The 24,517-nt window shown below is 38.8% G+C and overlaps 1 protein-coding gene across 1 annotated transcript in view; it reads left to right on the top strand.

Moving 5' to 3' along the window:
- Positions 1–24,517, top strand: part of lhfpl3 (LHFPL tetraspan subfamily member 3) — a 295,504-nt gene that overhangs the window by 220,565 nt on the left and 50,422 nt on the right. Inside the window, exon 2 of the mRNA XM_043713862.2 lies at positions 2,513–2,749. Coding sequence (XP_043569797.1) covers positions 2,513–2,749 — 237 coding nt within the window. The remainder of the gene's footprint in view (positions 1–2,512; positions 2,750–24,517) is intronic.

The following is a 24,517-nucleotide window of genomic DNA, read 5'->3' as shown; positions in this document are numbered from 1 at the left end:
TTCAATCAATTCCGTGAGGCATGATTTCCCAAGCACAAAGCCATGCTGACTATCCCTAATCAGCCCTTGCCTCTCCAAATATATGTAGAGCTTGTCCCTCAGGATTCCCTCCAACAAGTCACAGGTACCTCACCTGTGACTATCAGTGATACAAATATCTCAGCATGGGGCTCAGCAATCACTTCCCTAGCTTCCCACAGAGTTCTAGGGTACACCTGATCAGTTCCCAGAGATTTATCCACTTTTATGCCTTTCAAGACATCCACCACTACCTCTGGATATTTTTCAAGATGTCACCATATATTTCCCCACATTCTATATCTTCCATGTCCTTCTCCACAGTAAACACTGATGCAAAATACTCATTTAGTATCTCCTCCATCCCCAGTGGCTCCATACATAGGCTGCTTTGCTGTTCTTTGAGGGGCCCGTATTCGCTCCCTAGTTACCCTTTTGTACTTAATGTATTTATAAAATCCCTTTGCTCCTTAACCCTATTTGCCAAAGCTATCTCATGTCCCCTTTTTGCCCTCCTGATTTCGCTGTTAAGTATACTTCTACTGCCTTCATACTCTTCTAAGGATTCATTCGATCTCTCTTGTCTATACCTGACATATGCTTCCTTCTTCTTCTTAACCAAAGCCTCAATTTCTCTAGTCATCCAGCTTTTCCTATACCTACCTGCCTTTCTTTTCACCCTAATAGGAATATACTGACTCTGGAAGCTTGTTACATCATTTTTGAAGGCTTCCCATTTTCTAGCCGCCCCTTTGTCTGTGAACATCTGCCCCCATTTTGCCTACTGCCATCAAACTAGCCTTCCTCCAATTTAGAACTTCAACTTTTAGATCTGGTCTATCCTTTTCCATCACCATTTTAAAACGAATAGAATTATGGTCACTGGCCCCAAAATGCTCCCCCACTGACACCTCAGTCATCTGCTCTGCCTTATTTCCCAAGAGCTGGCCAAGTTTTGCACTTCTCTAATAGATACATCCACATACTGAATCAGAAAATGTTCTTGTACACACTTAATAAATTCCTCTCCATCTAAACCCTTAGCTCTATGGCAGTCCCAGTCTATGTTTGGGAAGTTAAAATCCCCTACCATAACCACCGTATTATTGATTTGGAAATGCCAGTGTGGGAACTGGGGTGTACAAAGTTAAAAATCACACAACACCAGGTTATAGTCCAAAAGGTTTATTTGGAAGCACTAGCTTTCGGAGCACTGCTCCTTCATTAGGTGGTTGTGGAGTATAAGATTGTAAGACTCAAAATTTATAGCAAAAGTTTACCATGTGATGTAACTGAAATTATATATTGAAAAAGACCTGGATTGTTTGTTAAGTCTCTCATCTTTTAGAATGACCATGTTGATTTCAATTCTTTCATATGTAAATCACAAAACATTTTTAAAAGTTACATTCTTAAGTGAATATTAACAACTGGCAACATATCGGCCCAGATAATGCATTGAAGTGTGAGTTGCCCTGTGTGAGACTGTCTGTGCCACAATGGTCAGACTGATTCTAATCTAAAAAATGGATTTACAGAATCTTACATGGATTCATGCAATTTTTGAGCAAAGTAGTTCTGCAAGTACAACTTCACCCCACAAATTTATATGTGTGTGTTTGGGGGGGAGGGGGGTAAGTTATGAGTGTCTGTGAGAGAGTGTGTATATATGTGTAAGTGTGAGTGTAAAGGAGTATAAGTCTGTGAGAGGGTGCATGTGTGTATGGGAGTGCATGTGTGAGTGTATGAGAGAGGGTCTGCGTGAGTGTATGGGTCTGTAGGTGTGTGTGTGTATAGGAGTGTCTGTGTATGTGAATAGGAGTGTCTGTGTGTGTGTACAGTGCAATGGGATCACCTGTAGTGTGACATGAACCCAAGGTCCCGATTGAGGCCCTCCCCATGGATACTGAACTTGGCTATCATGTAAGATCCATTTTTTAGATTAGAATCAGTCTGACCATTGCGTTCCTACCCGCCGCCACCTTACTAGTTTAAATCCTCCTGAGCAGCTCTAGCAAATCTCCCTGCCAGTATATTAGTCCCCTTCTAATTCAGGTGCAATCTGTCCTTCTTGTACTGGTCACTTCCACCCCAGATTCCAATGATCCAAAAATGTGAATCCTTCTCCCCTGCACCAGCTCCTCAGCCATGCATTCAGCTGCTCTATCTTTCTATTCTCTTTGACTTCTGAGAAATATATACTAAATCTAGATCGGTATGTCACATCCACTTTAAAAATCACTGAAATTGGGTAGATAGTGTTAATGCTGTACTGCTAAATGCAATGATGAACATGGTAAAAATATTTCAAAAGTTTTAATATCCTAAAGATATGTTAAGAAGTTTGAACAGAGATAGCAATAAAATAAGCCAATCATGAATTGAGATCTAATTAACATACATGTGGTTATCCTATTCTAAAGTTTGAGATACTTACATAAATGGCAAGTTTTATGATATGCATTTTTCATAACTTTTTGATTTATTTTTTCAGCTGCCTGCTTGATCCTGGGCTGCATGATTTTCCCAGATGGCTGGGATTCAGATGAAGTAAAGCGTATGTGTGGTGAAAAAACAGACAAGTATACACTTGGTGCCTGCTCTGTTCGCTGGGCCTACATTCTGGCTATTATTGGAATCTTAGATGCGCTCATCCTCTCGTTTCTGGCATTTGTCCTCGGCAACAGACAAGATGGCTTATTGCCAGAGGACTTCAAAGTGGATACCAAAGGTATGATATCTTTCATAGTCATATTAAGTCATGAAGAATTATTAAGATTACTTTAATTAAGTGACCCTAGTAAATTTCAAAACTAAGCTACAAGTACCAATTTGCTCTGTTAATGAAAATTAATTGATCTTTTACTGTAATATTTAAATATTTTAAAGACGACCAGAAGACATATCAAGGGATTTTATTATCATATTTAACAATATTACTCAGCAATATAATAATTCTTCAGTGCTTTGAATTTCTGAACTTCAAATTTAATTTAGAATCTGAAAGGAACATATTCTTTAATGCAAGAAATGTGTTAATTTTAAGTATATCTCTACACTTTTAGAAACTTATTAAAAGGAAATGTTGATGTAATTTTCATATTTTTCTTGGAAAAGGAATTTAGTTTTTGTAGCTACTCCATTCGGTTGCACTGTGCAATTGTTATGTTCCTTTGGGTATCATTATGACCTAATTATTACTGTTTTATGTAGCATGGAGGAGTTTTGATTTTAATACGTTGACAAGTATTTCTATTATCTAGGCTCATTTGTTTGTGATCAATACTGTTTGAACTGAGGCTGAAGGAATGCATTGTCACTTCAGTCCCACTGCATGACAGGCCACAACACAAAATATTTTTGTTCTAAATATTATCTATCAACCAAGTTTCTTAATATCCAGAATTGTTGTTCTATTATCAAAATAAAATTGTTCAATAAAGATGCAATATTTAGTTAACATACACAGGCAGTAATATAGAAAAATAATTGCTTATCCCTCTAAGTATCCCCAACACACTCGTTCTGTTCAGTAAAAGAGAGAGAAACGGATTTCTCTGCAGATATTGGCTTGATAAAAAAAATGTTGGCCAATTGGTTATTCTAGAAAGCAAAAGGATAAAGTGTGGGATGTTCCAGAGTCCAATGCTCTGCTATGGAACATGTTCTTTCAGTAACTTATTCCAAAAGAAACAGATTTCACTCTGATATAGTTGATTTTCTTTACCAAACTAGAAGAGATCAATTGGGAACTTGTTCATAGTGAGCTTTCCTCCCACTCAACTTGGTCTCTGCAGACTTCCGTCCAAATCAAAGGATAAAACAAGAACTAGTCACTGTTCAAAAACATCTGCACAGGGTCTATAGCGAAACAAGGTATCATCAGTCATTTGATTTACAAGAAGCCTTGTTTAAAATAAGCACCAAAATCCTCAGTGAACTTTCAGTGATGTCTTGAAGAAACCATGCCAAATATACCCACAAAACTTGAAATATTTTTTTTTACAATCTTTCAAAAACTAAATTCTCTGAGCAATATTAAATATGAATTCTCTTTATAACAATGCCAAGCACTTGATTTTGAATGTTAGGTTTAATTCAAATTGAAGGTGCCATGAAAACTTTACAATTCAGTAATGTGGACCCAGTAAATTTTCAAATCTGTGTATTTACGTAAACTTGTAATTGCACATTAAAACTGCCAACATAAACTTCTACTCTGGAAGTGTGAAATATGAAGTAAACAGGATGAATATCCATGTCTTTCTTATGAATGCAATAAATGGATGTATAGATGTTAGGTGTAATGATCACAGACACTTAACAGTGATGAAAGCTCTTTATTCAAAAAAGACAGATTATTTTCTTCCAGTATCAAAACAACATAATAGGAAAATGAAGAGAGGAAAGGCCATTTACTGAATCAATTCAATTCAATTCAATCCCAAGTGTAACCTACTTTTGCATGGATTTAAATCAATTCACTTTAATCTTCTGTTGCAAGGTTTTGCATTTTTCTATTTGTTAATGAATAGCAAAATAAGTAGAACTTTGAAATGCTGATCTAAACTTGCATCCTATTTCCATTGTTTAACATTAAACAAATTATGGATTAATAGTAATTATGAATATTAATTGTACTGGTCTGTGGTCCATAATAATCAGTAAGGTATAACATTTTACTTTATATTTCAATTGCAATCAAATTAATCTCTCCCAAAGTGACAGCTTCGATAACTAAATCATTGTCTACACTCTACCTGCATCCTGGCCTCCAGGCCTGATTGTTAAGGAGAAATACTAAACTGATCATTCAGAATTTATTTGTCTTTGGAATAATGTCCAGTTTCTACACAATGACTACAATAATAAACTAAATTATTTACTCGTCAAGTCAAAAAAATGAGTCAATATCTGCTATAATTTTTTGATTTCATACTTTTTAACTGATATAGCAGTTAGAAATTATGCTATTTCTGAGTAATACATTGGTTATAGTTGTACTCATCCCAATCTATTTAAACTGTTATCAAAGAGGATTTTTTTCACTCATTAAAGAGCATTGTTAATTTTGTCCACAGTTTAATGCTGACAAATTTACTAGACTTTTTAAATCTAGTATCAGTGCATGATTTCCCAATCACAGTTGCTGAGGACCCAAAGAAAAGTGCTTTACATGCCTGAAACTCATCCAGAATATTAAAATCAAGCTATTCCCGAAAAAAGTCAGGATTGGTCATGCAGAATTTGAGAATTCGAATGTAAACTCTGCCACTTCAGTGCACATTGATCTTGTTTATGTTAATAGCATATTGAGGCAGTCTTGTAGGTCAGAAATTACTTAATATGTAATGGATAAAATTTGCATAGCTCCAATTCTGGCAGTCAAGAGTAAAGTATACTTCACTTCACAGGTTTATATTGGCAATTTGAATGTGCTTTCGGCCTCACTGAGAAAGGAACTATACTTGAGGTGAACAGAGTTTCTGCCTCAAGCAAGTCCTTCAAGATATCTTCTAATCAACCAAGTCAGAGATGTTATTACACACCTCTGGAGCAGAACCTGGGTGTTCTGGTCTAGAGATAGGGCCATTATCACTGCAGCACAAGAGCCAAGGCAAAACCATCTTGTAAAAGTATCTGATGTCTCTAGATTCCAGATTATTTTCTGAAGCTTGAGCTAAGCCCTACCTGTGGTTAGGATTGGAGTTTGACAGAAGTTTAACATATTTTCAATACGTTATTATCTCCTGACCTTTCTCCCATTTTTCAGTCATTCCAAATGAAATTGACATTTACTGTACACAGCTGCATATTCAAAGGCTGCGCTCAGGTCCAAAATCTATTATTCTAAAACAAAATAATGTTTTACTTTATCCAGAAACTAATTCTGCTATAACTGAGATAAAATTTCTGTGCTTGATTCAATTGTTTCTCCAAAAACTAGATTTCTAGGGTTTGAATTCATTGAGCTGCAACATGGTTGGACTTTGCAAGCACGCGCAGTCAACAGAGCAGCTATTAATTTTACTTTCTTTTCTGTTTTAAGAATATTCATTGATTAAGCGGAACCAACACACTTAAATTAGCTCAAACACCAATCCTTCTAAATATGGTGAATATCGATCAAGACTGTATAACATTGTGCATAGCAATTAATAAAATGTTCCTTTGTGAATTCAAAGATATCTACTGGAATAGGGCTATAGAAACATTGATCCAAAAATCAGAGATGTGGATCAAAAGACAAGTCACGGGATTGGTCATCATTTAACTGAAGAATCTGGAGTGACAGATCTTGTATCCAAGTTCTTGCAGGAGTCAGTCCTTCCTATGATATCAATATGCTTTTCCCCAGAGTGATAAGCAGCATTAGTGAGCTGTGGGATGTGACAAGCATATTTCCCTAGGTACAAATTCGGCTGACTGCTTTGCAGCAATAGTGCTTTGGGATTGTGTGCCAGTAGTATCCAGTAGGTCAGTATATTATGTAAGAGTACCATCAAGAACATCATGCCAACATACTTATACTGCAGAGAAGTAGGAACTGGTTGAAGATTTATTATGGATTTTGGTGAGTTTGAAAACCATTGTTGCCAATAATACTATAACTAACATTTGTATTCATAGTGCCATTTTCTTCAGTTGGTGATACTGCAGTCTTACGCCAAATATTAACATTTGAGAAGGTGAATAAGCATTGTTGGAAATTAAGCGACAAGCTTAAATCAGGATAATGTTTTGCAGAAATTAAAGTTCAATGTCATTTCTATGCAAAAAGCAATTCAGAAAATTTCAAGCTAGTCTTTGTCAGCTACCCATCCCTGGAGATACCTGTAGGTCCTGTGCTATTTATTGCTCAGTGATGAAGATGTTTAACAATATTTGTGGTGAAATTATGCTTGATACTTTATCACTATAATGATTTTAAATGGATTAATGTCTTGCTGAAATTATGTATAAATGAATTTTAAACAAGCAAGTTAAATATTTGTATCCCAAAATCTGATCTCAATGAAGTTTAGTCCTTAGAAATGATATGTTAGGACAGATGATACAGCCTCTCTCTATAGCTCAAACCCTCCAATCCTGGCAACACCCTTGTAAATCTTTTCTGAACCCTTTCAAGTTTTGTAACATCTTTCCAATGGAAGGGGGACCAGAATTGAACACGATATTCCAAAAGTGGCCTAACCAATGTCCTGTACAGCTGCGACATGACCTGCCAGCTCCTATACTCAATGGACTGACCAATAAAGGCAAGTCTACCAAACATCTATTCACTAGCCTGTGTACCTGTGACTCCACCCTCAAGGAACTGTGAGCCTTCACCCCAAGGTATCTTTGTTTGGCAAAACTCCCCAGGACCTTACCATTAAGTGTACAAGTCCTGAGATGATTTGCCTTACCAAAATGCAACACCTCACATTTATCTAAACTAAATTCCAACTGCCACTCCTCAGCCCATATGTCCATTTGATCAAGGCCCCATTGTACTCTGAGGTAACCTCCTTCACTAGTACATCACCAATTTTAGTGTCATCAGCAAACTTACTAACCATTCCTTCTATATTCATATCCCAATCATTTTTGTAAATGACAAATAGCAGTGCACCCAGTACTGATCTGTGCAGCACACCCCTGGTTACAGGCCTCCAGTCTGAAATTCAACTCTCCACCACCCTCTATTTCCTAAGTTCAATCTAATTTTGTATACAAATGGCTAGATCACACTGGATTCCACGTGAGTTAACCTTGCTAACAGTCTACCAGGCAGAACCTTGTTGAAATCTTTGCTGAAGTCCATATAGAAAATGTCCACCACTTTGCTTTCATCAATCTTCTTTGTCACTTCTCCAAAAAAGCTGATTCAACAAAATGAACTGTTTATTTTCAGTATGAGAGTTTGTATTTTTTTCAAACGAGACATATCTTGCAGTCTCTCTTCCTTTAGGAATTCTGTCTTCAAACTGAACTCAAGCTTCCATCTGCATTCTGTTTATCTATTATGTTAGTATTTCTCTGCTTAAAATGCAGGCCTTGCTTATATCTAGCTCACTTGCTTCCTAGACTTGGTGAGCAGAATCTGTCTCTCTGTTTCTAAATTAGACTACTGACTTCCTACTTCTGATGCGCAAACACGCATGCACTCACACAGAAACAACGTAAATTAAACCTAAGGAACTTCTGTCCTCCCCACAATGCATCTCCATTACATGGGATGCTTCAAGTATAAACGTACATGAACTATTTTTTACATTCAAAACAATCCTTTAGAATCTGTCACCCATATGATTCTTTTGTATTTCCAACAGAGTTTCCAGTTATCTTCCCAGAATTGCTAGTCCACCAAGGAAATCCCTTCTTTACTTAATGTTTCCAACAATGGGAACTACATAAATAATTTAACTCCATTGTTGTGATAATGATGGATGCCCTAGCTCTACTAAATGTCACACGTGGAATCCAGTGTGATCTAGCCATTTGTATACAAAATTATTTTTTGTTTGTTATTTAAAGTTTTCTCACTTTTAACTGTAAGATGTGTAAGATTTAGCTATTTTACTTTAACATCAACTACCCCCGATCTTTATACCAATTCCTCGACCAAATGTTCCCATTTATCTATATTGAGCACTTTAATCTCCATCTTAAACGAAAAACTCCAAAAATTAATGTTATACCTTTAAGCTAATTAATTATGGAATCAGATATTTGCGATATATTTTAACAGATCTTAACTGTGTACAGTTGTACAGATTGCTTTGTGCTCATTTTTGTACCTAGTTAAGTTTGTTTGTATTTGTGAATATGAAATCTTGTGGTGTAGTTTCTTTTGATTGGTCATTGGGTGTTCAGGTTTTTCTAATCACCAACAGTCCTTACTGTGACCATAACAACAAATATGACTGAAGTGTAAACTACACACCCAGATATAAAGTCAACCTTTTATGTAAATTCCAAGTGCCATTAATTTTTTTTAACCCAGTTAGAGTTGGAATGGACACAATGATATTTATTAAATGTCCACTGAAAACTGACAAAATCTGTTAATTCAACATACCAAATCATACCTTGTTTATTGTTCAATCAACATTGTCAGCATACAGTGTTACTTAAGCCTCAGTAACACCAGCAGGAAGGTTTAATTAATATAATTCATCCAAAGGAGGACTTGGATGAGAAAACACTGACTTCCATTCTTAGAATTTTAATATCTGTGATATTCCCTACTCATCTATCATTATTTTAATTAGTAATCATAATTTTATAGGTTGTTTTAGGACCACAGAAAAAATATATTTGCTGTTTATTGAATTATAGAGTTATGCATTAGTATGTCTCCGCCTCCATGGCATGTGCAGAAAGTGGGGAATTTGAACTCGTTAGGGACAGAGGCCTTTAGAATACTTCATGTGTATGTAGTTTTATATTCTCCTTCTCAGCATTTAGGTAATTTGTGAAAATCCAGTACTCAAGATTTTTGTGCTGATTAGGTGAAAGACGTTTAGGGAATCGCATGTTCAAGCTACCTGACTGTCAACATTTGGAATGATTGTAGTCATGAAAAGCATGACACAAATGCAAGATGTTTCTTTTCCAGTGTCAGCAGAGAGTTATCCAGATTAGGTAAATATGTAAACTGAAATTTCCAGCACTCCAACCCATGTGCCTTGCCTCCAATCAGAGAAGAATACATCCTTCTGTACAATTGCAACATTTTCGAAGGCAGTCATTGTTATGACTAAGACTGGAGGAGTGCACATTCACTTTAGGCTATGAGAAACAGGGTCACAACATTTTAAAAAACTTTTTCAAGATTTTCTGGAACACAAAAACATATCAACAGATGTCTTAATACATACAAGTATTGGTTTATTATCAAAACAAAACTAATCCAATAAAAAGATCTTGGGCATTTGTCCACAAACCCTGAAGATGGCGGGACAGATTAATAGAGTAGTTAAAAAGACATATGGGACACTTGACTTTATCAGTTATGGCATAATTATAAAAGCAGGATTGGAGTTGTACATAACTTTAGTTAGGACACAGCTGGAATACTATGTGCAGTTCTGGTCATCACACTGTAAGAAGGATGTGATTGCACTGGAGGGGTTAGGGAGGGGATTCACCAGAATGTTGCTGGATTTGGAGCATTTCAGTGATGAAGAGAGGCTCAGTAAGCTTGGGTTGTTTATTTTGGAGCAAAGAATGTTGGTGGATCTGATTAGAGGTGTATTCGATTGAGGGACATGGACAGGGTGAATAGAAAGCAGCTGTTCCCCTTAGTTGAAGGGTCAGGAGCAAGGGGGCACTTTTTTTGAAAGGGAAAGGTTAGAATTTAGAGAATATTTGAGGAAAACATTTTTCACCTAGAGGGTAAAACCTGGCAAAGACAGCTTGATCAGGAGATAGAGTTTTGAGATGTTCTTTAATCACTGTTTCCAAAGAATAAACACATTTCACTCTGAACAAATACAGATGATTTTCTTTTCAGAAATGAGAGAGATCAACCAGGCAGCTTGTTCATAGCAAGCTTCCTTGCAATTGTTTTTAGCAGGCTTCCATTCAAATCAACCAAATAAAACAAGAACCTCCCAACACATTCATTACTCGAATGGCTCCACAGTCAAGCATGCTGTTATCATCAGTAATGTGATTTAGAAAACAGCTCATTTTAAAAATATCTCTAATCTCCACAGTGAGCTTTCAATGGCTTCCTTTAAAGAAATCACCTCAGGTATTTTCACAAAACTTAATAAATTCCTCTACAACAATCCTTCAAAATCTTAGTCATCTCAACCATATTAAATGCAAGGTGTCATCATAATGCAATTCCTCAGGTATCTCTTTATATTAGTCATAATTTGGGTAATTGGAATTAATTCAAAACAGATTATACCAATTTGGTTTTCAGTTAATAAATACAAATTGTTTAGAATTTGTTTCCACCTTGAAATGGATGGTAGGAGACAGAAAACTTTTTTTTATTGTACTTAAGACAGAAAATTTGTAAGACAGAAATAAATTAAACAGAAAGTTTAGCAAGTTTAGAGGGAAAATAGGAAAATCAGGTAATTATATTGCTTATCTTTAATTTTATTAAAGTATTTTATTATAATAATAAAACTTCTCACAATATTTATGACTGTAATATTAATGCTGTTTTTAGTATCACTGTGAGCTGAAAACCAAACCAGCCAGCTAGTCCAATAAGACATCAGTTATCTTTTCTGAAATAATACTATTTACAATTGCTGGATTCATGAACATAATTTGCAAATTCAACACAGCAAAGCTGGTAAACATAGAGTTTGGGACAAGATGGGGGCGGCATGGTGGCACAGTGGTTAGCACTGCTGCTTCACAGCGCCAGGGTCCCAGGTTTGATTCCAGCCTTGGGCGACTGTCTGTGTGGAGTCTGCATATGCTCCCCATGTCTGTGTGGATTTCCTCCTACAGTCGAAAGATGTGCAGGTCAGGTGAATTGGCTATGTTAAATTGCCCATAGTGTTAGTCAGAGGGAAATGGGTTACTCTCCTGAGGGTCGGTGTGGACTGGTTGGACCAAAGGGCCTGTTTCCACACTGTAGGGAATCTAATCTAATCAACATTAAATTCCCTTGAGTGCCTATACATGCCTTTCCTCTAGTACTTCTTTTGAGATTGTCATATGTGCACCGGAATATAATAGCTGGCTGGCTCCTCAAGTTCAACAAAAGGCTCACAGAATATTCTTTGTTTCATGGCAGATTTCTCCTGGCTGTATTGCTGGAGATTATTTCTGGACAATGTTCTTTCTTGCCCACATTCCATCATTGTGATGCTATCTGGAGAGTCACTCATATCATACATGCGACACATGCGTTGTCTGGTCCTTTAAATCCCTTCCCCTTTCTTTGCAATATTTTTCTGCCAGATGATTCACTATTACTCCTCTTCATCACTGTTTCCTTTTTTTCTTTGTAACCCCAGAACTGGTGGATCTGCAGGAAATAGAAATAAGAATGGATAAGATTTATCCCTTTGGAATTATGGGAGCTAGGAAGTGATGGAAACTGTGTGGTGTTTCACAGGGATGTCAAGGTGACACAAGTAAATGTTCGTTCACTAACCTTGTATTTCAATATGCCACTAGCATCATTGTCAACCACCATGAATTGATCAAAGTTTGTGCGAAGATTTGTAGCTCGGGTGCTCGTTGTTGTGGTTCTGTTCGCCGAGCTGGAAGTTTTTGTTGCAAACGTTTCGCCCCCTGGCTAGGCGACAAGCACTGATGATGTCGCCTAGCCAGGGAACGAAACATTTGCAACAAAAACTTCCAGCTCGGCGAACAGAACCACAACACCATGAATTGAATTCCTGCCCCCATAACATCCGTGATCTTACACTTGAAAAGGCTTAGAAGCTTGAGTGAGGATACCTTTTATGGTGACCTGTTAACGACAGTCTTTATGTATAATCTACCTTGCAAGAAGGTTATATTGCAGTTCTTACAGACTTTAGTTATGCACATTCACATGATATAGTATTTATACTGATGATTACCCAATGAGTATGGAAATAAGCTGACCCAAGGAACCTTTGTGCAAACATCCATCTTGGTCACCAGCAGGTGCACATTTCTTTTTATTGTTAGTTCATTGTACAGAAATTCAAGATCTTAAGATTCAGTGTTATTAAATCATTTCGATTATTTTTCTGGTGAAACATACTTGTAAACCTAATTTTCCAACTGTTAAGCCGAAACGTACAACATATTTCCTTTTTGTAAAAAAAGGTCTACATACAGATTGGATTACTTTTTTATCCTGATTGTCTCTTAGAAACATGTCTAACAGCCAGGGAAAAGAGAACATTTGATGGAGGAGCAGATGACAAGAGAAACAGATTTTAAAGCCAAGCAAATGGAAATAATGTTGCACTTGGACAGTATGTCTCAGCACTTTCCTTTACTGGTCAGAGCATTGAGTATCGGAGTTGAGAAGAAAGTGAGGTCTGCAGATGCTGGAGATCAGAGCTGGAAATGTGTTGCTGGAAAAGCGCAGCAGGTCAGGCAGCATCCAGGGAACAGGAGAATCGACGTTTCGGGCATAAGCCCGGAGTTGAGAGGTCATGTTGTGGCTGTACAGGACATTGGTTAGACCACTTTTTGGACTATTATGTACAATTCTGGTCGCCCTCCTATTGGAAGGATGTTATGAAACTTGAAAGGGTTGAGAAAAGATTTATAAGGATGTTGCCAGCATTGGAGGATTTGAGCTATAGGGAGGCTGGATAGGCTGGGGCTATTTTACCTGGAGCATCAGAGGCCATGGGATGACCTTATAGAGGTTTATAAAACCATGAGGGGCATGGATAGGGTAAATAGGCAAGGTCTTTTCCCTGGAGTGGGGGAGTCCAGAACTAGAGGGCATAGGTTTAGGGCGAGAGGGGAACCAACCTTTTCACACAGAGAGTGGTGCGTGGAAGGAGTGAGCTGCCAGAGGAAGTGGTGGAGGTTGGTACAATTACAACATTTAAAAGGCATTTCGATGGGTATATGAACAGGAAGGGTTTACAGGGATATGGGCCAAATGCTGGCAAATGGAACTAGATTAGGTAATTTTGGGGGTTTAGATTAGAGTGGTGCTGGAAAAGCACAGCAGTTCAGGCAGCATCCGAGGAGCAGTAAAATCGATGTTTTGGGCAAAAGCCCTTCATCAGGAATACAGGCAGAGTGCCTGAAGGGTGGAAAGATAAATTAGGTAAGGATATCTGGTCGGCATGGATGAGTTGGACTGAAGCTGATCTGTTAGGAGAAAGTGAGGACTGCAGATGCTGGAGATCAGAGCTGAAATATGTGTTGCTGGAAAAGCGCAGCAGGTCAGGCAGCATCCAAGGAGCAGGAGAATTGACGTTTCGGGCATAAGCCCTTCTTCAGGAATCAGTTGATGTGTTTCTGTGTTGTATATCTCTATGACTCTATGTCAAGCGAGGCTTTTCTTATTGTCAAAATTGACAAATTATATTTTCGAATCAAGTCCAAATGTCAAGTCGAAATTCTCACTCGTAAGCGACGAGAGATTTATAAATGGGGTTATTGATATTTATCACCCTCATTACTACCTAATCTCTGCATTAATATTTAGGCTCTTAAGCTCCCATGTTCCTGACAGAAACTAGGTACCAAGAATTCCCAACGTGAAATGTTAAGTTGGTAACTGGCAATTCTAGATTGCCGCATGTACCTCTGGACCTCCATCTCGGTTACCTAGTACACCATCCCAGGGTATGGTCCATGGACAGCGGCTGCACGCACTCCATGTCTATAGATGCTGGCATCCAACATGTGCATCATCACAGCACATCTCCCATCCACTCACAGCATCATTCTGCACTTCAGGGCTCACTTTGGAGCACAAGGTGGTAAAATGTTCCAGGTGAGTGAGTAAGGAGTGCAGAGAATGGGCAGGATTAGTAGTACAGGAATTTGTGCTGGGTGAAAGCAAGTGAGGGAAAATCTTTTAAGAAATAGAGGGCCTGGTAGGGCAAAGGACCTGGTGGGAGTTGGATGCCATAGCAGAAATTTAAGTGTGAAGTCACAGAGAGCAGATGGTGGCACTTACTCTGGAGAAGGTAATTGACTTTATTCCTACATTGCTGAACATTTCGCTAGACCTTGGACACTACATTGAGTCAGGTAGTCAAACATGAACCAAACTGACAGGATCTGATGTCACGGCTTCCTCTGCCCGATCTGAGGGAAGAGACTGACCTTCTAATAGGACCTCCAAGTCCCTGTCTACAAAAGGGACCACCTTCAGGGCATGGCATATAGTTAATGAGGTGAGTTTGGGGCAATTGCATGAGAACTTGCTAGGCCTTGCTTAAAGAAACCCTCCATGGAATTTGACAAAAAAGATACTTAGTCAAAATGGAAGATTCAGTCCTATGATCCAAAACAAACATTCTGGAAAACATGACCAAACATAAAATAGGTGACAACAATACACATAGAGACATAAAACTAACTGCCACTCTGACTGCATCCTGAATGAAGTCAGATGATTTAAATTTAAATTATTTGGGAATATGGCCCAGAATTGCTACAGAAATCTTTATTTGGTGAAACTGAACAACGAGAATAAATCTGACAAGCATTGGTTTTTTGAGCATCTGGGGAAAATACTATGGAGTGATATTCATGACAGAGTTAGGACCTCTGGTGTACAAAATGCATCAAACAACTATGGTCTTGGTACATTACAGAATGCTAAGCAGATCTGAGACAAATTCCCCAGAAATCCAATGAATAATAAACAGTGTTTTGTTGCGTAGCATCTGTGAAAAAGCTAGAGGAGCAGTAAGTGGAAGACAGGTTTGGAATACATTAAACATGAAATTATTCAAACACAGTGCAACACCTCAGTTTTTAAGCGACAGTGCATTTTTGTTAAGTGATCATTCTTATTCCAAACATGGTCCTGGCAATGTATAATTTTAATTTTAGAAACAATCAGGCAAGGAATTATCATCCAATCAAAGGAGCTATGGAATTTATCTCTCAATGTAGATTTCTAGCTTCTACCATTTTACTATCTGCTATTCAACTGAAAATTGATCTTAAATATCATTATCAATAGGTTGAGAAAAAAAAGAGGTCACAATTTGAAATGCTTGATCAATGTGTGATTAAAGAGTCCCTCAATGAATAAACTGTGATCTCAGTTTACAAATTAGTTGTTGACCTTCAGTGGAAAGAGCATTTGCAATTACAGGAGAACCATTTGGCCACTGCAGCCTATAGCAAGTATTAGTGTCAAACGAGTTAAATTTTCAGCTTAAAAAGTGTACAATCAGTAAATGGCTGACCCAAGCAAACTACAATGTTTCAATTACTAATCAGAGATGATTTAGATGGATTAGCTGGGTCACCAGAAACAGCAGTGGGACTACAGTTATTCTTAGTACTTTTGGTTTGTGAATAGAATTGAAGGGCTGTGATTTATTAATTGCTAGCTTAGCAAAAGTGGGAGGAGGTTCACGTGGATCATAAATCACTGGCATGGACCACTGTCTAATCTCTGTGCTGTGTGAAGCCAGAAGTGTAGAATTCACAGCTCACAATGTTTTTAATGCAGATGTAAGGTCTTGGTGGAACAAATGAGGATGTAGAGGGAAAGATTCCTTGTCCACATGGAAGGAAATCAGTAGAAAGAATAGATAGAGTTGAGTGGAAAGAGCTGACATGTCTCTTATCCACAGGACAGCAGACCAGGGCCACCATTTGATGTGGCTGACAAGGCAAAGTCTGGTGAAAGAATTGTCACCTTCCCCTTTCAATTTGACTTCATGGGACGTCCTGCACAATTCATTCTCTCATCTTAAACAAGTTATTTTGCACATGAAATAGTGGAAGGTGTTGATATTCCGAGGGGTATTGGTGAGGTAGGAGTGTATCAGGAGTATGTGGGAGTGAGTTTTATTGGTGGTGGTGGGGCGGGGGAGGGGGGGATGCAGTGAGCACAATGAACATTTTTGGGAGGGACAAATATTTTCAGGAGGGTGTGTGAGTAGGGTACACAATTTCAGGCAGGGTTGTGAAAGGGAGTGAGTATTATCAGGAGGGATATGAAGGAAGTGAGTGTTATCAGGAGAGTGAGCATTATCAAAAGGAGTTATGAGGGGACAGTATTGTTAGGAGGTGAGGAGGGTAAGCATTGTCAGGAAGGTTTGTGAGGGGTGTATTATCTGGAGAGGGTTTGAGCATTGTATTGGGGGCAGAAGGGTATTATTGGGAGAGAGTATCAGGGATGCAGTGAGCATGAGTTCAGTCACTGTCTAAAATCTGCACGTGGAACTTGTATTTGGAACTCCTTTCTCAAGCCTTTCTTGCACATAAACATTCTACCTCCAACCTCAATTGTGACAATATCCTAAAGTTACATCAACTGTCTGCTCAAATAAGATTAACAGCTGAAAGTGTTGGACATACACAAGCCTCAAGTCTAATGACAGCTGATACCATTCACTTTCACATTGCCTTCGCTGATTATAAAACACTCCAAATTGAGGAAAAGTAGGTGGAGAAATTGGGTATTAAATTTTTGAGGGTGTTCTGAAGTTTAATAGAGTTGGTGGCTCTGATGTGTATGAGGCTTGTGTATGTCCAGCATTTTCTGTTGTTAATCTCATTTCACGAGAAAGTGGCACAGATGCCCAAGAGAGGCATGTGACTTGCTTTTCCTTGGAGATACTGATGCAGGACCATGGTCAACCCATGGACCAGGGTGCAACATCAGCTTTTAAAGCTTATTGTTTAAGATGCACATTGAAGAGGCTGATTGCAGCTGCTGGCTGGGATAATAAGAACAGTGTTCTTCAATTTTGGAAGAGCTTTAACATCAAAAAAGCTATTGACATTATTGTGGAGGACTGAGGTGGTGGCTTCTCCTGGATTTCTTTTCAAGATTTAAAGGATATAAACCATTGGAGGAGCTCCCAAAAATCAAAAACCATTGCGCTGCCTGTGCAAAGCAGGTTGGCTCTGAAGAAGTGCAAAGTGAGGATATTGAAGAGCTGCTTGAATCCCACTGTGAAGACCTCTCCACAATAGATAGTGACTGAGGGTAAAGTGGAAGTTGGAGATGAAAAAGATGAAGTTCAGGACACAGCACCACGAGAGTTTTTCAGTTCTCTTTTGTCTTCTATCATGAGGGAAATTGACCTGCAATTGTAGCTCTTGGAGGATAACGATTGCAACGCAGAACACAGCAGGGTAGCAGTTCGTTCAATAAGATATCACCTGGCACCCTATGAACAGCTTCAAGAAAGAAGATAAAGGATAAAGCAGCAAAACCTGGATGTGTTTTTTTAAACCAACCCCCAAGAAACTGTCAGACAATCAACAATAGCTATGCATTTCTGCAACCACAACTGCACTTGAAGGTAGTGATGATGATAACCCTCTGTTCCTGCATTAACAATAGTTTTCAATATAATATGTTACATTTACTTTCATTTCATTAATAAATGTGATTTAAACTTGCATTCAGGCTGTGCTATATTTTGTGTTAGTTGTTTGGGTGATATTTGAGCGATTTGTCAGTGATATGTTTTGCTGGTCTGCCCCTAAACCCACTTTTCCCATTGACCCCATTATTTTCATTAAGCAATTTTCTATTAAGTGAAATTTCGCTGGAATGAAACTACAGTATTATAGGAGAATTACCTGTAGTTTTGTTTCTCCCCTCAAATGTTGTTGCAAATTTTGGCTCTTAATCAGTGACCTGGAGACTTTAAAAATGTGAACTAGTCACGTGATATCTTCAACACGCAAGCGAAAGTTTCTGGAATAGTAGAATCAAGGAGCAGAATTTCCTGACAAGCTAAGAGGACCATCTCAGTGGACTGTTTGAATAAGGACAATTGAACTGCAACCTCCAGCCATACAATCTATTTATTATTTATGTGTGTGTGTGTCTGTGTGTGTGTGTGGAGAGGGCATATATAAGACAGCTAGACTTATAACTAGTAGAGTTATATATCAATAGTTCATTATTGTGTATCTGCCACTACAATCTACTTATCTGTAATAAATAGTCATTCTTGTTAAGTACATAAGCCTATCTATGCTTTCCGTCAGCCTCAGTCTAAAAGAGAAGAAAATTGGGGAATTTTGTCTACTTTCTAAAATCTTTACTTTTTCTGATGACTCCTGGAATAGACTTGATTTTCAACATATTACCCCAACGAGGCCTGACAAAGTGGTTTCAGTATTTCTGGGATAGCTAAAAGAGAAATGAGCTATATTGTAATGACCCATTGTTTTCAGCTCTTTACATGATTTATGTCTGTCCCAAATGTTAACACAGTCCTGTAACATTTCAAGAATATCCAGGTCCTGAAATTCCACACCTTTGCATTGATTGTGTACTGGCGAATTTGTTTCATTTTCTCTACGCACCTTTTCTCCCTTGGGTGTAATGGGGGATTGTTGAAAGAATAAGCAGATCAGTTGCTGGGCTGTTGAATTGCATCATTAACATTTCCTCAGTGGTTGAGAAGTTGTGGAGTAGTACCTGAAGCTCGAACCTCTGGTTCAAAGGCAGGAACAATACCAAATAAGCCACAAGAGCTCCTGTTTGTTCTGGTGATTGACAAGTTGCACTGAAATATCATATACCAGAAGAGGTAAATCAAAGCATGTGCTTGAGGCACTTGCAATGGGTTTAATCATCTCCCAGGGTTTTTGACAAGCTGTAAATTTATGGGGAAAAAAAGGAACTCTTTAGTGTTGATGAAAGGATAATAGTGAAATGCTAAAGTTCTTGTGATATGTATTAAATTGTCATTTTCCACTTTGGTAAGGCCAATTAAATATGCCACAACACAAAAGAATATATCAGCTCTGATATTCCACATAGTGGGATGTGTGATTTTAGACTAATGAATTATGAGTTTATATTGATGAATAATCTACAGAGCTTGCATCTTCTGGACTTTCACGAGTAGGCTTATTTGTAAATAGTTGAAAAATTGTTTGATGCAACCTCTGTGAAAACAGGAATATTGTGTTGGTGGATCTTAGAATGCAGTCATGAAAAAATCCATTCTGGCTGAGGCTTGCAACAGCTAGCTTATGAAACAGCTGTTAAGGAACCAAGAGTTTTGATCATCCAGTTTTCACATAACCAGATGCAACGGCAGCATTGCCCATCCTTTAAGATTGCCATTAATTTCCTGGACATTGCAGCAAGCAATCCAAAAGGAATTTGATATTTGGCACCAATGGAGCTCACTTTCATCTTTCAAAATGTCTAAATTATGTTCACAAGAAAATGTTTTTGTGTACTTCAGGTTTGCTGCTACTGATATCTAAAAGGATACTGAAACCATAGTTATTCCAAAGAAGTCACAACAAGCTTGAAAAGTCAACCCTGTTTTTCTCTCTCCACAGATGCTGGCAGACCTGCTGAGTTTCTCCAGCACTTTGTTTTCAGTCCAGTTTAAGTCAGGACAGGTTCCTATTCTATCACAACCCTATTTTACATACTTGTATGTTAAATGCAAGTTTTCAAAGATTAAGAAACAGAACTGTACAATGTGATCACAAACCAATTCTAAGAATCCTGATATGAAAAGTACATGATGAAAAGGAATTTGTTGCTTTAAAGTAATGGTTTCAATTTAGGACTGTCTTTCGGTGAAACATTATTTATTCAATGCTGCTAGATACTATTCCCATCAACTTTAAATACTGGCATATGGAACACATAAGAAATGGGTGTGTTGGCCCAGTGGTCTCACATAAGCGTAGCCATTCCTTGGATTCAGCTATAGCTCCATTCCTGATGAAGGGCTTTTGCCCATAACGTCGATTTTCCTGCTCCTCAGATGCTGCCTGACCTGCTGTGCTTTTCCAGCATCACTCTAATCTTGACTACAGTGGGATCCAAGGCCATCCAGCAACTCTTGACTCTGCCCCTCTAGAATACATTTAGAAGATGTACTACTCCAGAATACAGGCAAATGTTTCACTGGTTATGTTTATTAGGCTTTTATGAACTGGAATGGTTGTTAGTGAGACATGGAGCAGAGTCTTATAGGGGTGGCGACGTGGGCAATGACACGATTTGTGGTGAAATTGAATGAAAAGTCTGAGGCCTATCTCCTGTCAAAAAAATTGCATTGCATTTCATACGCTTTTGCCAAGCAATGTGTTGCCAATTAAGGGGGAATATAGCTTATTAAATGCCTTATCAATGCCACGACTCTCCCTATTTTTGTTCAGCTTCTTTTCTTACCAGATATGCTGAAAAAGCTAGATGTCAAGAATTCTCAGCTTGGCAGTCAGAGCAGGCATGTGCTAACTTCAACTCACTGCTGTCTGCATCTATTTGCTCAGCACCAAACAGCATCTCAGAGCTGAATAATTGCTTTCGACAGACATTGATAGCAGACATTTGCCAAACCCCCATGACTGTCAAGATATATCTCAGATCCACTTGCCATTTAGGAAGCACAATCTAGCATTGTAGGGCAGACTCGCGGTTTGCTTTGAAAGGCCGCAATAGAGAGTCTTTGAGTGCATGGACTCGAGCAGGCTGCACCTCCGGGCTGCTGGCTTGCTCTGTTTGTGCTCACTTAATTAGTGCCAATCTGCATGTGCATGGCATCTATGCCTTGCCTTGCTATGCCATGCATGTTAGCGCTTCAGTCTTCAGTCAAGGGGATACAACTATCAGTCAGGTAGTCCCAGCAGTTTCATACAGGGGCACCATCTGCAGACAGATCAGATTCTAAGCCATGGATAGTTATCAGGTTGGGATACTCATCATCAGGGATCTGACCAACTGCTGTCTGAGAAGTGGGCTATGGGCCAATCTGTAAAGCCAGCACCAGTAGATGGGAATTATTCACAGTCATTCAGGGAGCTGCAAAGACAGCGGTCCGGGGTCTGGTCAGTGATGTCTAGGGGATGCTGTTGAGTTCAGACAAAGGTCTTGGGCAAATCATAGGGATCTGTCTGTCAGTCATTCAGGAGGGTTCAAAGGGTGCCCTTTTGGGACAATGGAGAGATTAATGCTAAAAGGGTGGGAAAGTCAAGGGTGGGAGCAAGACATTTGTGGAGATGGGAGCAAAGACAGTGGTGGAGGAAACTCAAGATGTATGGGAATATGTGGAACAACTTTTGAGGGCATGGAAAGCTACAGGAGGGAAGTTATCAGCAGATGGCCAATGTGGTCTCCACAGGTGAAGGAGGAACGTGGTAAGCATTATTAAAGTTTAATAGCAGGGTTCATGAACAGGGAAAACACTTCTATATATAGCTCACCATATGGGAGGATGGGTTGAAATGAGATGTTGAGATAGAGGGAGGTGAAAGGGGACTTGAAGGTACTGGACATTGACAGGTGACTGGGCAAGGTATGGTGGTGATGATGGTGACACTGTTGACCATGAGTTTGGTTTCCTGCCATCACCTGCAATTCTCTAGATGCAAAATGGAACTAGAAAGTAGCTGGGACAATGCCCAGAATAGCCAGAGTCAGAGTCACTTTGAGCAAAAGCATAGTGACCAATTCTGCTGGACACTAGGACTTTGAAGGGACAAATATACAGAGCATGGGTTTGCAAACCCCAGCTACATTTCACTTACAAACACTTTTTCACATATATACAATTCATGTAGAGTGAAAGTGCTATCAGTCAAATGTTGGTCAAAGGTGGATTGTGCCATTATTGCTTCTTAACATTGTCATTTCAGTGAGGCAGAACTTAGTGGCATTTTCACTTGTGGAGCTTCCAAAGGTGATGTGGGAGAATAAGGGAAACACCCCTGCATTGTGTGCCATATAAGAAAGACAATAGACTCTAATGAATGCAAAGGATAGTTATACAGTTGAGATGGGCCTGGGAAAAGAAGGGGGTCAGGTGACAGCAGAAACTCCCTTTCTACTCTAATATGTTGGCTACACAGCCAATGCACCACCTTCGCCAAGTTGGAGTACATGATGCAACTGAGTGAACCATGCAACTCTAACCTGGTTCTGTTGCTTAAAGCAGTCTGAAGGGGTCCTCCAATATAGTCCAGACAGAGTGTGCCATTTCATCCTGACTTGCTGTGCTCTGGACAACTGGAGCAGACAATTTGACAATGGATGCTGAAGAGCTAGGGGAACAGGAGCAGTTACCCAAGGAGAAAGATGAGAATGTTGAGCTGGAGAAAACTCTCTGTGTAGATGCAAGAACTCTAGGTATGAGCCCTCTGTTACAAGTAGGACCTGATCAACAGCTGGTAGATGTGAGTTGAATGAAGAAGACCATCATGGACTGTCAGTCATAATGCCATATTTGCATTGTGGGGGGTAAACTGCAGCATCTCTTGGTTTCCTCTGTATTCTCTTCTGTTGGCTGATAATAAAAGCTCATGTTTGGACTAGTCTGACCATTTATCTGAGCGGGACATTTCCCTAGTGGACAAGATGTAATTAAGTACAGTTAGAGTCACAGAGTCATAGAGATGTACAGCATGGAAACAGACCCTTCGGTCCAACCTGTCCATGCCGACCAGATATCCCAATCCAATCTAATCTCACCTGCGAGCACCTGGCCCATATCCCTCCAAACCCTTCCTATTCATATACCCATCCAAATGCCTCTTAAATGTTGCTATTGTACCAGCCTCCACCACATCCTCTGGCAGCTCATTCCATACACATACCACCCACTGTGTGAAAACGTTGCCCCTTAGGTCTCTTTTATATCTTTCCCCTCTCGCTCTAAACCTATGCCCTCTAGTTCTAGACTCCCCAACCCCAGGGAAAAGACTTTATCTATTTATCCTATCCATGCCCCTCATAATTTTGTAAACCTCTATAAGGTCACCCCTCAGCCTCCAATGCTCCAGGTAAAACTGTATGGACTGCTGGTTAAGCAGCAATTGAGAGAAAGTGCGAGGGAGTGTCAGCCTTGCTGGCTAAATGCATAGTGTGGCGTTACAGCTGCTGTGCCCATTACATTGTTGATGAGGGCTAATACTAGATTGCCAACACTTGCCTAAGTGCACAGCAGGCTTTCCAAATTGACATGGGTACAAAGGATGTCAGTCTTTGTGGCAAATTTTTCTGGGAACCATGTTTGGTAGCATGTCGATACAATCGGACATGAGGAATGCCATAGAGATGGGTAGGTAATTAATGAGGTGGGTTTGAAAGATACAGCAAAAAAATCTCGCTGGGCCTCACAACAAGAACCATCTAAAAGACTGGACGCAACTTGTACTGAGTCAAAAATGTAAGGTTCATCCCTATGTAAATAGATTTTTATTAATATGGCAAGGTTGGAAGAGTCCTAATGATTTGATTTGATTTATTTATTGTCACGTGTATTTTGTTATAAGTGAAAAGTGTTATACAGGGTTGACCCTCTCTGGTGCCATATTAAAACACAGAAAAATAAACCAAAACATAAAATATAAAGGCAGAAAAATGAAGAAGTAGAGAAAAAATGTTCAACTATATAGTCCTTTGTATGTCGTTAGTAAATGCTGCTAATCTGTTCAGAATATATAATTAATAATCTGTTAATTATGTTTGCCCGGCAACTAGAATGATGATGTTCTCTACATCATGATCTACATAATGCTGAGATTGAGGCTCCTGTACCTCCAAGCCAGTCAGTACTTCCTCATTGACTAAATCACATTCAAAGCTTAATTACAGCTTTTCTCTTAAATAATGCACAATTTCACACTGGTTTAGAATCCCATCTATTACTTCTTAGCCAATTTCTATATCTTATTAATATCCTCTTGCTGCTTCATTTAGCTTTCTAAATAATTGACTCTATATTGTTATCAAACAATGTATCCTCGAAGGATAAGTCTTCTTGACACTACTGCTCACTGGTTTTTTTTTTTGCACATCAGTTTGGAACTAACTCCAATGCTTTAGTACTTTTAGAAGATAAAAATGCATTCTAATCTTCTCTATAAAATGTAACAGCGAAGC

Source organism: Chiloscyllium plagiosum, unplaced genomic scaffold, assembly GCF_037043375.1.
Source record: "Chiloscyllium plagiosum isolate Xiang-an unplaced genomic scaffold, Cpla_swu_hap1 HiC_scaffold_23, whole genome shotgun sequence".
Taxonomy (NCBI): Eukaryota; Metazoa; Chordata; class Chondrichthyes; order Orectolobiformes; family Hemiscylliidae; genus Chiloscyllium; species Chiloscyllium plagiosum.
The sequence above is the reverse complement of the archived record's forward strand: the minus strand, read 5'-3'. Positions and strand labels throughout refer to the sequence as shown.